The following is a 15,516-nucleotide window of genomic DNA, read 5'->3' as shown; positions in this document are numbered from 1 at the left end:
ACAAAAAAGAAGGACACTGCATGATGTAATAACATATACAAACTACATCCTCAGTAGTGTTCATAGGTGAAGGAAAGGTTTAGTGCCTCTAATTCAGAGTATAATAAGCTGACATATTTGCCAAGAAAGTATTAGTCAAGCTATTTTTGTTTTGGACAGGAAAACTAGCTAAGAAAATGAGAATTTACAGGTTTGATATATCTTGATTTTAGGAAACTATTTCACACTTTCTTGCATGACATTTTACAAACACACTAGAGTAATTCAGACCATATGTAATTCTGATAAGGTATGTGCAAAATTTATTTGAATTTGTGTTTAAATAAAGTTTATCAATTCTTTTTGTTTAAATTTTCACAATATTTTTAAATGGGTGCCACAGAAGTCTCACATTAGTCACATCAGACTTGGTATTTTATTATGTCTGTGGATAAGCATGTTTATAACTTTGTGGATGATATCAAACAGAGGTGGGACACTAGTGAGCATTTAGCATAACCATGGAAAATTAGTGAATGAATCCAAAATCAATATGGCATTCAATAAGGTTTAAAAATATTGGTTAGGAAAAATCAAATGTTTAAATGATAAAATAATAAAATGACAAAAATCAAACATACAAAAGGGGTAGAAACTGGCAAAGTGGAAGCACTCTAAAAAAAGGGCATACACAGTCAGAAAAGCAATGAAGTTACAAAATCTTCATATGTCATTTGGGGATATATCATGAGAAATGCTGGGTGTAAGACATAGCATATAATTATTCCATGTTATTTGGTACTGATGTCTCTATCTAGAATGTGGATTGGGAGGAATTCAGAGGCCACTAAAATAAAGGGATAAGTATTTTTAAAATCATGACCTATGAGAGAAATTTGAACTAGGCTTGTTTCGTTTCAGAGAGAAAAGACTGAAAGTAGAAACAGTAAGCCTTAATTTAAGTATTATAAATGTTGGTAGAAGAAGCTGATGACCAGCTGTTTTCTATGACTATTGAGAGCAGTCATTTTAATCTGCAGCAAAGGTGATTTAAGTTAGATGTTTTATTAAAAAGCATTTTTAACTGTAAGAATCATTCAGTACTGATCTTACTAAAGAGGTTGTAAACTCATAGAAGATTTTAAAGAAAAGGTAGACAAACATTTTTCATAACTAATCAAGGTGTATTTGAACTCGCATTAGAGAAAGATCAAATGAACCACATGATCTCATAAAGTGTTTCTCCAGTCCTCATCTCCCTGATTTATAAACCATGAAAAACATGAGATAGAGTCTAACAGTTTAAAAAAACCCCACTGATTACATACCACTAGATTTCCAATCACCATGACCATCATGAAGACAGTAAGGCACATGGTTTGACCTGCAACCTCCATGCAGTCCCACATCGTCTCTATCCATTCTCCGCAGAGCACTCGGAATACAATCAAGAAAGAGTGGAAAAAGTCATGCATGTGCCAGCGCGGGAGTTCACAGTCGCTAGAGATCTTGCAGACACATTCTTTGTAGCTTTTCCCAAACAGCTGCATCCCAACCACAGCAAAAATGAAGACAATGATGGCCAGCACCAGGGTCAAATTCCCCAAAGCTCCCACTGAGTTGCCAATAATCTTAATCAGCATATTTAGAGTTGGCCAAGATTTTGCCAATTTGAAAACTCGAAGCTGCAAAACAGAAGGATAGTATATAGTTATTCATGTTACTAAATATAATGAGGTCATTATTATATATTCCATATGTCAGTTACTTTGTGAAAAAATCATGTCCCACCTAGCTTTTAGAAACCTTAGTTAGAAAATCTATGCTTCCAGATCTTTGCAGTGTATTAGGCTTTCTGAGTCTTAAGTCCTGATATATATCATAGTAATTCAAAAATATTGTCTGTATGCTCATTTCAACTACATAAAAATGAACCTATGCATAGAAAATACAATTAGTTTAACAAGATTGTAAGAGCGCTGACACTCCACAGACCTCTGGTTTGTTAACTGGCAGAAAGAAAGAAGAAACAGTTTTCCCAAAAGAGGCACAACCAAATTTTTTAATGACAGGCATACAGGTTACATGCAAGTATCTCTAACAACATCTTTTGCATCATTCAAAAATCCCTATCCAAAAGTATCTCTAACAACATCTTTTGCATCATTCAAAAATCCCTGTCCAAAAAAAAAATCTGTAATACAATCTTAATACTAATCTTAATACCTCTTCTAAAACAAATGGGGTAAGTTACCATGGTAATGGAAGTTTATAGACTAAAATTGTCATACACTTTATTGTAATAAATTTTAATAAACTTGATTAATTAATGAGTTATTTACTAACTAAGCAATTTACTAATCTTCAGCCACAAATAGTAAGAAGGAATTGAACGTGCGTTGTGGTGCTTGCACTTTTTACTCCCTCATCTACACAGAGAAAGACTCTAAAGATACTGCTATTAAAAAAATTATTCCCTAGAGCACATCCACTACGAGAATAGAATTGGCGTTGACGATGTCTTCAACAAGAAATATACATTATTAAGATAATAGGGATAAGAAACCTGATATTATAGATGCGTGTCATCTAATGAGTATACAATTTTGTATTTGTTAAGTTCTTATGCAAAGAACTTCTGACTCAGCCAAAAATATAATGTACAGTGAAAAATAAAAAACACACATTCAAAAATACAAAATACAAGATAGAAACATGTTGCTTATTTAGAATATTTACCAAGCGGAATGACCGGAGGACAGATAAACCTTCTACATTTGCAAGGCCAAGCTCCATTAAACTAAGACTGACAATGAAACCATCAAAAATATTCCAGCCTTCTTGGAAATAGTAATAAGGATCCATGGCAATTATCTTGAGAAACATTTCTGCTGTGAAAATTCCAGTAAAAACCTGCAAGCAAAATACAGTTTCTTACTCAGTGTAACGAGAAAATATTTTAAATTAAAACTAACATTACCCATTGCTGTCACATTTTATCTTCAACTTGTGATAAATCTGAATAGCTCCTCTATATTCCCATATATTGGGGTTAGGAATTACATTCAGGTAAGAAGCTTAAATAGGGATCACAATGTTTGGTTGCTAAAGCAGAAGAGGTAAAGCTGTTAATATGCCTTTATAAACACTGATATACAGAATCCCTTCTGATTTTTATATCTAGATTTTCTTTCTTAAATCTCATCTTTGCCTTGGAACATTTTTTTTCTTCCAGGAATAAAGATAACTTTATACAAGTGACAATTATTTCATTATGAAAAAACTATACTGAAGGTTGGATGGAACCATTCTTCCTCAGCGTGACCTGCAGAAGGGACTGTCAACCCCATGCACCACTGGATGAGCTGCAGTACATCTGCGAAGCTCAGTGGGCCTTTCCCTGCTATCCTTCCTCGAACACCCAGGACATCAGGAGATGCTAGCAAGCACTGGACCGTATGTGGGAATGGACCTGAAGGTTCTTCTGATTTGCAAGTACCCATCTAAGAGAAAATACCTGTTAAGAAAGTATCTGTAACCTAACAAACCAGCTACAGTAACAGAAGCTGAAGGCTTTAAAAACTAAAATGCTTATCGGCACTATAACCCTTGCTATCTTCTGCAAAGGGAAGAGAATTCAACTTCTTAAAGCTAGGCTGGAGAAGTCCAGGAAAGTCAACAAGGAGGCATTCAATACAGCTTAAATGTTTCAAATTCAACTATTCTAAGCCTATAAATATCTAATCAACATTTTCTTTTAAAGGTGTGTACAAAGATCAGTCAAGAATTATTTAGGAAAAATGCACTTGTCATACATACAAGCATCATGAAAAACTTACAAGGTTTCCTACTGAAAGCACACCACTAAACTGTTCTGTCATTGGATAGTGCTCCATGGCCATGAACAAGGTGTTAAGAACAATGCAGATAGTAATGGCCAGATCAACAAACGGGTCCATCACAATCAAATTCACAATATGTTTTACTTTCAGCCAGGGAGTGCAGCAGTCCCAAATCAAGCAAGTGTTAGCAAATTTATACCAGCACGGCGGGCATTTCTGTCTAGATTCTTCAAGTTCTAGAAAGAAAAATGTAAATAACACTTTAAACAATATTTCTCTACTTCTAGACCACTACCGTTTAAATAAATGTTAAAAGAATACTGAATATTCAGCAAATAAAATAATCATTCACAAACAAATGCTAAGTAGGATGCAAGACAGAAATGTGTCTTAGAAATCTGGCATACATGGCGGGAACAAAATATTTCAAATTTTATTCTTGAAGGTTAAATACTTCAGACTACTCTAAAGTCAGACAACTCTTTACACAGTATTATGGTCCAAATGTGCAAAATTGCTCATTTTTAGCTTCCCATTTGCTGTCTTGGGCATAGGCATTTTTGTCTCAAAGCAACATTTTGCCCTTTGTTACAAGCAGCAGTTTAGCTTCATGACTCAGAGTCATTTTATTTATCCTTGCAGAAAGAGCAATTTGGTCCTTCTTTGGACACTGGATTTTGTTTCAGAAACAGCACATCTGATGCCTCTGTAGAAGAGGATTGTTCTGCTGCAAGAATCATAGCCGTTTCAGTAACTGAAATAGAGCTTTTACCCCCAAAAGGTAACTCCTCTAGAGAAACACTGCATTGATCGATTGCCCTCCACTTATATTTAAGTTTGCTGTTTCCATCTTGGACCTTTTTGTATGGCGAAAACTTGATTGATTTTTCTAAATACACCAGACTATCTTACCTATACCCTTAGATTAACATGGCTATATTAAAACATCGCTACTACACAGGATATCATATATTCAGTAGCTCTTTATTGCACTGCCATACAAAAATTCTGTTACATACCTTCCATTGTGTTTGTAAGCATGCTGGCTATACTCATTGCTCTTTGCCTTGCACTAGGATCTGTTAGATAGTCCATAGGAACATGGTAAGAACTAGACCGCCTCTTTCTCAATTCGGTTTCTGTAGTAGTTCCCTGAAAATAAAACACTGATAAAATAGACTATCAATTGTTCATTTAATAACACTGTAGAATATTACAATAGTATAATGGTTTCGACTATTCTGCTGTCCTGCACCCTGCTTCATTTACATTCCAGTTCTGCAAAGACTAATGTCTACATAACTTTGTATATAGCAAATAGCCAAATTTATCAGTAGGATTGCTCTTGTGCTTAAAGTATATGTTTTTAACCATGATTTTGCTGAAGTAGGGCTGAGATTAAAACAGATTCTTGAGTTTTAAGTTTCATAAAAAGTTTCATAATGCTTGTCAATGAGCACTGCCATAAATATCTTTCTAATGAGGCAGTGAAGTCTTTTTCTAAATATGAAGACGCACAGCCCACGTAGCCAGCTGTGAGAGCACACAGAGTGAATATGTTTTCTTAAGATAGCTCTAATTTGGATTAAATTTTTAATTTCCTAGTACATATTTTCAAACAAAATAAAATAAAAAATATTTAATAATGTTGACAACTCAAAAAAATAACTATAAAAATTAACTATTTGATAGGAATGCTATCACAATGCATGTAAGTTGTATATTCAGCGAGAATTATATTCTCACTCAGTATATTCCATTAAGCAAATACATCTCATTCGTAATATTTTTCAGTTTTGATAACCTGTCAGATATAGGAATACAGAACCTCTCAGTTAAGTCTTCAGTTGGCACAATGGAATAATGAATTAGCACAATGAATTAATGACTAGAAGATATTACATATTATTTTATTCAATTGTTTACTATGCTACTGTGTTAATTCCTAGTGAATTAACATACATTTTCACACATTTAGTTAACAAGAGCTAGACAACTTCATTTTCTACTTTAGCTTATAACTACAATACATGAAAGGAGCATTCACAGCTTGGCCAAGAAGGGAATCACTCCAAAGAGGTATTAGTTAACGATATAGGGAGAGGTCATCATGCCTGAGCTATTGTAGACTTCCTTACATTGCTAGCAGTGGCTGCTTTATCAATCATCACCTCTGGCAGAAGCTGTCCAGCAGGTGACGTCAGAGCTGGGGGCCCACCGACTAAAGAAACTACTCCATTGCAATCCACCGTGCTGTGCATCTTCCCATTCACTGGAAGCGGAGGTACTGTCCTGGATGACCTACTGGCCTGACTAATGTTACTGTTGCGCCGTTCACCGTGTCTATGAGGAACAAAGAGAGAATCTCTTCTGCTCTCATTGTCTTCGAAAGTGCTGTGCTCATCATCAGCAAAGTCATTTTCTGATCCTACATCCTTCGCTCGACCTCTGAAGCTGAAAAGGCTTGTTCTGCTATTGCGCCTTGGGGAAAACAGGGAGCCCCGAATGCTCAGCAAAGACTGTAGGCAAATAAAAACAATAATTGTCAGCTTAAAATTCCTTTAAATACATTTTTTTTTACATCGGAGTAAAAAATAAACATGGTTAATATGTATTAAAGGGTAAGGTCTTCTACAAAGAAATAAAGTAGTATAACCCCCCCCATTCTCATACACTCCCGTTTGGGTAGTAAACAAAGTGCACATAAGTGACAGACAAAGACTAGTTATTTTACTACTTTGGAAACATGAAATCATTCAATTTAATTACAGTAAAAGAAACTGCTTGACAGAATTGCTTTGTCTGCCATTCTGCTTGTTTTATTACCAACTGTTCATAAATGGAGTAAATACATTTTGACACTATTTGCCCCAGGTTGGCATTAGTCTGCACAGCTGAGTAAATAAAATTTTAGGCAAATTTCCTGTGACTCAGTCTGCACATACCTCCCAAATACCACCCATTTTTAAAAAATAAACATATTTTCTGGGATGCTAGTCAATAGTAACCAGTCAATGGCAACAGTACTGCTAAGTTTGATTTTCCTGTGTTTAAAGTTTGTATTACTGTTCAAAAGCGTTAAGTATTCTGAATTTGCAAAGACATACATGTCGTTTTGTATGAACAGTCTCACCAATCTTCATTGACTTATTCATGTAAGCATTCTGCTATGGGAGGTTCTTTTGAGGATCAGAGTCAAAACACAGCTCTAATCTTGCAAATATTTATGTATGTATTTAACTTTTATTCACATCAGTGGTTCTCTTGACTTGAATGATTGCATATGATGGACAGCTGTGACAAAATCACTACTGCTGCACAAGGACTGCTACCTTGTGTTAACAACTAATTTCACTTAAGACCTCTATGAACAGCGGAAGTGCTTAAAGCAGTATCTTTGTTTCTCTTCTGTAACTTATCTTTATGGACCAGGGCCCAATTTGTTCTACGTACTGCAAAATGCAGAACAAAAAGGCATTCTGCAAGAACTTATTATCTAAGTATAACACAACAGATGGATACAAAAAGAGGAGGAGTACAAGGAGGCAAAATTGATGGGTATGATAAACAGTGGTCTTAGCTCACCTGAAGTCACTTCCCTGTCAAGCTTTCTGTAGGCAGCATGGTAAAAGAGAGTTTTAAAGAGGGATTTGAGGAAAGCAATGAAGTGGTTCTGTGGAAACTCATGGGGAGCTTCTTCCAAGCATGAGGGGCAGCATACAGAAAGAGCACAAAGTTAAGTTTGAAAACTTAACAGGAGGTCATAGACACTGGCACGGGTCAATCAAAGCTGGGACTTGACTTGCTGACAGCAAGTAGACAGGGCAGGTTAGTAAGAGCTTTAGGTACTATATGTTTTATGGTACAGAAAATATTTATAGGTAGTGATGTTAACCAGCAGATTAGGTAAAAGCAATGAAATAGGTTAGCGCTCTTTGCAACAACATTCTTGATGAATACGGCAGTAACTGGGACACGGAAAGAGGTCCAAGTTGACAATGATTCACAGTAGAAGGGCCAGAGTAGAGTTAAAGAAAAGGAGGGGGGGAGGGGAAAGAACAGAAGAGGACCATCAACAGGCCCTAGTGGAAATCCCTTAGAAAACTAGAGAAGGAATAAAAGGATCTTCTAAAGCACAACTAAATCAGGAAAATTGAGAGGAGACCAAATCATGAATATTAGGAAAAATAAGTTTTCAAGAAGAACAGAATGGTCAGTTATGTTGAAGGCAAGTGAAATGTCAAGGAAGATGCCAAAGATGAGGTAAAAAATTGAGTTTTGGCTAGGCAAAGGTTATTAAAAACTGTGGTGAGTGGAATTTTTGTTGAGTGTAGTGGCCAGAAGCCACAGTGGAAAGGAACTGAGGTTGTAAAACCAGAGGGAAGGGGAACACTAAACTGCAGTAATAAATGAACTTGGAGATGAAAAGGTAGGAGAAGCAAGTTGGATGAAGAGTGCTTCATTTCTTACAAGATGCATGAGTTGAGCTAAGGCTGCAATTTGAATGAAGACACAAGTAAGAATATGTGCTTAAGGGATCAGACGGGACTTCAACATGGAAGTTGAAGCCAATGGAGGTAGATGTGAAAATCTGTAAAAGGAACAGAATGGATCATGAACTAAACTCAGTAATGAAGTCTTAACAGAGATTAGACAATTAACAACATAAAACAGTGGCAGACCAAGAAAAACAAACTGGATGCAGTGCTATTATAAAAAGAAGAATGTTGGAAAGAAGTGAAAGGAGGAGTTAACTTGGCAGGAATGGAGCACTACATTCCCACCACAGCCTGATCTAAAGGGGACAGTCCTCAATAAATAAGAGCACAGTAGACAAAGAGGTCTGAGCTTCTGTGAGAATGGGAGCTGCAAAAAGTGATACGTGAAGAGAACATGATCTTGATCTTTTTAAGGAATGGAATAAGCTTTCCAGAGACAGGTACGGAAGAGGATAAAAAAGGAAGGAATGAGTTTAGCAACAGTGACTAAGGAGAGGGAGAAAGCAAGTCATAAAGACCGGGGAGAACCAAGAAGGTGGGGACAAAATGAAGATGCATATTAAGGGAAACATCACATGATGGGGCAGAAAAAGCATGAGATGGATGTGAAATCTGGACTTGAACTGCTGAGGGGAGAGTCTGAGGTGGAGAAACAAAAAGGAGCTACTGAAAGCTGTAGAAGGGATAACATAACGACTGTCAAATGAAATAAATGTCTGCATGTTAGATACAGATGACACTCTTTCTGAGTCACTGGCGTATCAATGTAGGAGAACACATGCAAGGACATATTGCTGCAGATATTTTCACCTTAAGATAACACAATTAACAGTCTCAAATCAATGAATTTATCAAATTTCATAATAACATTTATGCCATTTCAACCAGGTTTCTTGCACCCCAAATTTAGCAGTTTTCTCACTGAAAATGTGAAATTTCTGAGTATGTGTGTACCAAATTTTGAATCCACTGATCATACTGAACACATCATTCTTAATGGGGAAACAGGTCCATTCTCAATAAGAAATTTGTGAATACAATTTATTTTAATTAATATACATTATTTCAATTTTCATGCATCAGTTTAGAATAAAAAGACTTACTTTTCATCTTTTATTGCCTGTATTAAGTTGGTCATACTTTTTATTTAAGATATTAAATAATCTGTGGTAACTTTTGTAAGAACCGAGATTTTTGTGTCCTGACCAAACAACTTTACAGGTTGGATTTTCTTTATGATCAGTAGATTATAGCAGTGTTTAAGAGGTAATAATACTAAGGTACCTGGTGTGGGGAGGAGAATCTCTTTTCATATGTCAATCTATTTCCCTCAATGGATAATCGGAAACCTTTCTTTCTGATGCTATCCTCTGATTCAGATTTGTGAAATTCTTCCTCATCTTTCTCCTCTCCTTCAGATTGTTCTTTTTGCTTTTTTTTCTTTCTTCTATTCCTCCTCTCTTTAGCACTCTTCGAGCTCAGTTTTGACGCCTCAGACGAACTTTCAGAGAATCCACCTATTCCACCTACACCACTGTAATCTCTTGAGTCAGCTGCTGCAGCTGCTGCTGCTGCCTATATAAACAAGCACATATGCAATTTACACCATTTATACAAATATATACCATTCACCATTTAAATGTATAAATGAAAGTAGTGATCCCAATTCATTGGATCCAGCATATTGTAAGAAGTGTAGTTTGCAAAAAAAGCAGAGGAACACTAATTTGCCACTGCTCCATAATCCAGAAATTAGAGCAGCCCGAGGGAGAACTGCACTATCAAAGAACCAAGTTAACAAGCATCTGTTCTGAATTGAAGCAATCTGTTGCTGGATTTTTCACCTACAAATACCATATTAAACAACAAAACTGTAAGTCAGGAATCAAGGCTCAAACAGAGGGAGAAGATCCCTGCTAGAAAGAACCAACGTTTTATTACACCATTTTGCTGTAGTATTCAAACTACAAAGTATGTAGTACTCTCTAGTATTCAAAATCACCTCTATTCAACAGGTGATACAACATTATTTATCTCAATGTTGCAAATGCTCATCAGAGACCTGAGATACACTGTAGGCTATTAAAGTTCTGTTGCTTTTCAAAGCTGCAAACATTTGCAGAGCATTTGTTTAACATACATTTACAAGTTGTCGTAAAAACACCCGTCCCTGATTTTAGCCATTTGGTTACATGGAAGTCATAGTTCAACTCTTGCTCTATGTGGTCACAAGCCAAGCAGACATTATCACTTATCCTATTAAAATTTTCAGAGTCTCCAAAAAAAGAAAAGGAGATTCAAAGCAGTGTGAAATCATGATGTCTGTACCAGAGAAGCACTTTCTCCTGTTTCCTCACTTTTTCCAGCTTTCATTGAAACTGGAACAGTATTGCTTTCTGCTGAGAGAGCTGGGGAGGGAGCAGAAAAAGCCAAGTGTTGCTGAAGCAAAATATTTCTCCCACACTACCTAAAATAATTTTGCTTGTGTTACTTGAATAAGCAGGACTCCTGTTTCTTTTCTCACATCTTCATATCTATTTCCATCTCCAATTTGAAATTCCAATATTTTAGCTGATTAGTTCTTTATTATTTTTGTCACTAATTAGAAGGTCCACTCAAGCCAACAGAATTAGTTCAACAGAAAAAATTAATTAAAGATTGAATGCAAAAGGAAGGAATTTCTAAGACGGGAGGTAACATATTCTTAGGGGAGGAGGGGTGAAAGTATTCTCACATATGGAATTTTAATTTGCAGAGATACCTGAGCTTCTTCTTGTTGCTTTTTCAGTTGTTCCAGCATTTGTTGAAATTCTGCTTCTTTCTGTTCTGCTTCTTCCATGGTTGCTTGATTCTGTTCTTCATAGGCCATGGCAACCACAGCCAGGATCAAATTAATCAGGTAGAAAGAGCCCAAGAAAATGACCAAAACAAAAAATATCATGTATGTTTTCCCAGCAGCACGTAGTGTCTGCAGAAAAAGAGATATACGTATTTTTAGCAGACTTTTAAATACTGATGTGTAAAATGGTGGCTTCTGTGTTAAAATTGAGAAATACATTTCAAGATTGCTTGTGTTAGCACAAGCTTAGTTAATTTTTCCATATACAAACATTTAGTATTATATCCTGGCTAAACGGGCAAAATTCACATTTTGTGTCTGCTATGGTTGAAGTAAATAAGATTCAATAGCTTGAATACTTCAGAACTTCTACTGAGAAGCCATAGTAGCAGTTGCTATCCCCCAAACTTCTATATTATGTTATAGTCTTTAAATCTAGCAGTAGAGGGGTCACTAGCCAGCATCTTACCTTCTTGTCTCATCAGCGTCAAACTACAGTGCCACAAAGACCGCGCAGTGTATGAATTGTCATGCTGCACAACATTGTCCTTCAGATATAGGATCTGTTTAGTGATGTGATGTAGTCTCTTCAAAGACAACATACTGTACTGGACTGCAAGTCAATTTTACTGTAGTATCTACTTACAGCACATTTGGGCAAGAAGATTTAAGAATTTAATGATCATTTACTCATTCATGAAATGGAACCAATAATCCTTAACCACCTCCATAAAATAACAGCTATTTCTTATTATTATGTATTTGAGTAGCACATAGGAACCTAAGTTATGGACAAGACCCCTACTGTTTTAGACAGCTTACATATATGACATAAAAGATGATTTCTGCCCCAAAGGCCTTAGGGAAACGTGAATGAAAATAACTATGCAAATACTATGTAGTAATGGTATTGGTGATGGTGCTGTTTATTTTAGTAAGTCCTCACCAGCTGGTAAAGATTCTCCCAAAAGTCCTGAGTCATCAATCGAAACAGTGACAAGAATGCCCAACTGAATGTATCAAAACTTGTGTAGCCATAGTTGGGGTTTCTACCAGCTTTCACACATATATATCCTTCTGGACATTGACTACAAAAGAAGAGGAAATGCTATTTTTAACAACTACTCTAAATTACGATATGCTATAGTAAATCACAAAATTGTTCAGGAGTACTAGTTGCTAATGAAATTATGAACAAATAAAATTTTATTCTACAGACCTAAGATAAAAATTGAACATCAACAAAATATATTTTTAATTCCATTTCCTACTGTTATTTCACTGCTTTAAAATATAATTATACTACCCTTCCCCACAAATTTGCCATGTCAACACATCTGCATGGGGACAGCAGAAGAATGTCAGCTACCATGGCTGATGATAAGCAGTTGTCCGTCAGCTGGCATTAACATTTATGCACATAGTATTCACGTGGTTACCTTTACAATATTAGCCTAAGATGTTGAGAAAATGCCAGTGTAAACTGAAATGGTTATATTTAGGTAGAGTTTCATATTCCAAAACATTGCTAATTTGATACTGTACAGTACAGTTGATACTTAATTTGACCACTTGAACTATTCTAAGTAATTTTTTTTTTGCACAATGAAAAACAATGACCATTTTCTTACCCTGCATCTGAGCTATTGCCACACAAGAGAGCATCATTTTGTCCTTCCAAGAAGTAGAAATGATCTATTTAAAAAAAAAAAAGAAAAGAAAAAGTGGTAAGAAAGATATGATTTATACCTAATAACAGCTGAGCAATGATACAGACTTTTACACTTTAAAGAAACAAACAGAATTAAAAAACAATTTAACTGGACTATCCCATGATTAGAAATCAAAAAAAAAAAAAAAAAAAAAAAAAGCAAGCATGGAAAATACTGTTCTACGGGAAAATGATTTTCTATAGAGTCTTGAAGTTTGGCCTATAAATTTAGAAAATGGAAAGACAGTTGCATAGTTAATTGTTAGTAACCTACTAACAGATACAGCTGATGGACTATCAAATTTTGTAAGTCAGCAAATGACTGAGCAAATGCCAGGAAAATAAGACAAAGGATGAGGGATCCTTTGTTCATGCATTTTAATAAACAACATTTAGTTTTACTTATTTGTAATACTCATTACATACTATTTTATTCAAATATTACTTGCAAACATTTCGAAAATTTTGCAACACAGCACAACATGCACAGCAAGTTGCCATTGGATCTTGGTTTGAGGAGCTGAGGGAGAAATCAAGCTTTTATTGTACATAATACAAAATTACTAGGCAAAATTCTCCATTAAAAAAATCCACTTGAAACTTCTGCATGAATTTTACTAATAGAACTAAGGTAAGAATACATTAAGGCTAGGTTAAGAGTTGAAATGAGGTAAAATACAGTTCAAAAAGATGGAAGTCTTAAAATCCTCAGCCATATTCTTTTCTTTGTTCTGCTTTACAGCAGAAAAGGAAAACCAGCTTGCCATCAATTCCTTGCTTTGGATTCTTACGGTAAAATGGGAATCTCTGGCGGAGATGTTTGTTAGGTTCAGGTGATATATTAAGTTGAAGGGAAATGGCCACAATTAGGTTATGTTCTGGCCGTTCCCAGGAAGCAGATGGTTCCCTGAGATCCACTGCCAGCTGGCAGAGTCAAGCTTGGCTGGCACGAACTAGCTAGGGGCCAGTGCTAAACAGACGATCAGGGAACTGCAACCAGTTCCTACTGACTGTTTCTGCTCTGCCACTACTACTATACAATGGACACAACATAAGATCTGCTTAATTTAAAAATAGAGAGACTATGTACAGAACTTCTATACCAACAATCTATTCTCAGATATCAGATAGGAAAACAGTTCAGAATTTCAGGTGCTCATGTAATCCTCGAGAGACTTGTTTCCATATCCTGTCGGAGATTTTAAGCTTCTGAATAGGCGTTAGACATCTAGAGATGCAGATTAGCATCAAACTAGTTTTTCAAAATTGTTTGTGCTCCTAATTCCCATTCCTATGTAGCACCTCCTCTGGTAAGCAGAGGACCCAGATGAATATCCAATCAGCTTAATTCTCAGCTTTTTTGGGAAAAAAATCATTTTGTCAGTACACAGATGATAATAATAAAGTAATAAAAAATAGTCAATATGAGTTTAACAAAATGTGTCATATACAAAATTATTCTTGATTCCCTCTTTGCCTAAGCTGGTGACATGACAGCAGCCATGGAAACAAGTCTTACATGACACTCTCATAAGCAAATTAAGGAAATATGTTCTGGCTGGAATCATCACAAAATACTTGAAAAATTATTCTGCGAGAGCAGTTACCAGCAGCGCCCAGTGTTAACTTAGGAGGGCATTTGCTTGAAGATCCTAAAGGGATCTGTGCTATACAAGGTTTTCATAAGAAGTTTCATTACCAACTCAAGACAGAGTAATGTGAACATGCATCAAGTACTCTGCAGACATCAAGCTATGAGAGAATGTCTGAAATTTAAAATGACTTTTTCAGTCTGATGAGCTAGTCTACAAGCAGTTGGATTTATTTCAGTAGAGATAAGTGGAAAATGCTACTGTTGACAAGGAAAAATCAAACACAAAATGCAAAATAGACAGTAACTGTCTACACAAGGTACTGCACTGTACTCTATGCAGCTATGACCACTGCAAAGGGATGCAGTGACTGTCACCAACCACAGGCTGACTGCGAGTCATAAAAATACAGTGCTAATGTAAAAAATGGTGCAATTTTGAGATGTGTTAATAGGAATGTTGCATATATGGGATATGTGTTAATTACCTCTAAATTCTGTACTTCTCAGACCACAGAAGTAATAATATATTGAATAATATATATATATTCAATACATATTGAATAATATATTCAATCTGAAATTTACAATAGGTCAGCTATTAAAAAAAACTTCCTATTTGTTTGACAGTGCTAGAAGAAGCCAAAGGATGAACAGCACAGAGTAGAATAGGGTAGTACAGAACAGATTCTCTTTTTCGGAGGTTTTTAGGAATAGGTTATCATCAACATCTCTTCCAATCCGACATTTGTATGCTATTAGTAGCATGTTGAGAGGATAAGTATATTAAAAGATTATAAGGCAATGAAACTCAGATCCAAAGGGATTTAGCTGCTAAACTGAGGTTTCTTAACTTTCAGTAAAAGTCACTGAAAGCAAGGTGCTTTACAGGAGTTAGACACCCAAATACCTTGTGGACAAAGGAATCAGTCACAACTTTTATGTACTTTATAAAAAAACTTAAGGTCATGCCTAATTACAAACTTAAAACACTAAATACAATAAAATAGATAAATAAGAGACACAGAAACTATCTACTGCCAAGGTAGTAGCAA

General features: G+C 35.7%; 1 protein-coding gene across 9 annotated transcripts in view; it reads right to left on the bottom strand.

Annotated features, from left to right (window-relative positions):
- LOC134141985 (sodium channel protein type 2 subunit alpha) overlaps positions 1-15,516 on the bottom strand; it is a 55,870-nt gene that overhangs the window by 29,778 nt on the left and 10,576 nt on the right. For 2 of the 9 annotated variants that reach the window (XM_062578640.1, XM_062578639.1), the window contains exons 7-15: positions 12,791-12,854; positions 12,106-12,247; positions 11,082-11,288; positions 9,605-9,895; positions 5,960-6,340; positions 4,841-4,973; positions 3,819-4,057; positions 2,719-2,892; positions 1,308-1,664 (exon numbers count right to left, since the gene is read on the bottom strand). In XM_062578640.1, coding sequence (XP_062434624.1) covers positions 1,308-1,664; positions 2,719-2,892; positions 3,819-4,057; positions 4,841-4,973; positions 5,960-6,340; positions 9,605-9,895; positions 11,082-11,288; positions 12,106-12,247; positions 12,791-12,854 — 1,988 coding nt within the window. Of the gene's footprint in view, positions 1-1,307; positions 1,665-2,718; positions 2,893-3,818; positions 4,058-4,840; positions 4,988-5,959; positions 6,341-9,604; positions 9,896-11,081; positions 11,289-12,105; positions 12,248-12,790; positions 12,855-14,949; positions 14,959-15,516 lie in introns of all 9 variants that reach the window. The other 7 variants (XM_062578642.1, XM_062578641.1, XM_062578647.1 and 4 more) reach the window with 5 other exon arrangements.

The sequence above is a fragment of the Rhea pennata genome, chromosome 6 (genome assembly GCF_028389875.1).
Source record: "Rhea pennata isolate bPtePen1 chromosome 6, bPtePen1.pri, whole genome shotgun sequence".
NCBI classification, from domain to species: domain Eukaryota; kingdom Metazoa; phylum Chordata; class Aves; order Rheiformes; family Rheidae; genus Rhea; species Rhea pennata.
The sequence above is the reverse complement of the archived record's forward strand: the minus strand, read 5'-3'. Positions and strand labels throughout refer to the sequence as shown.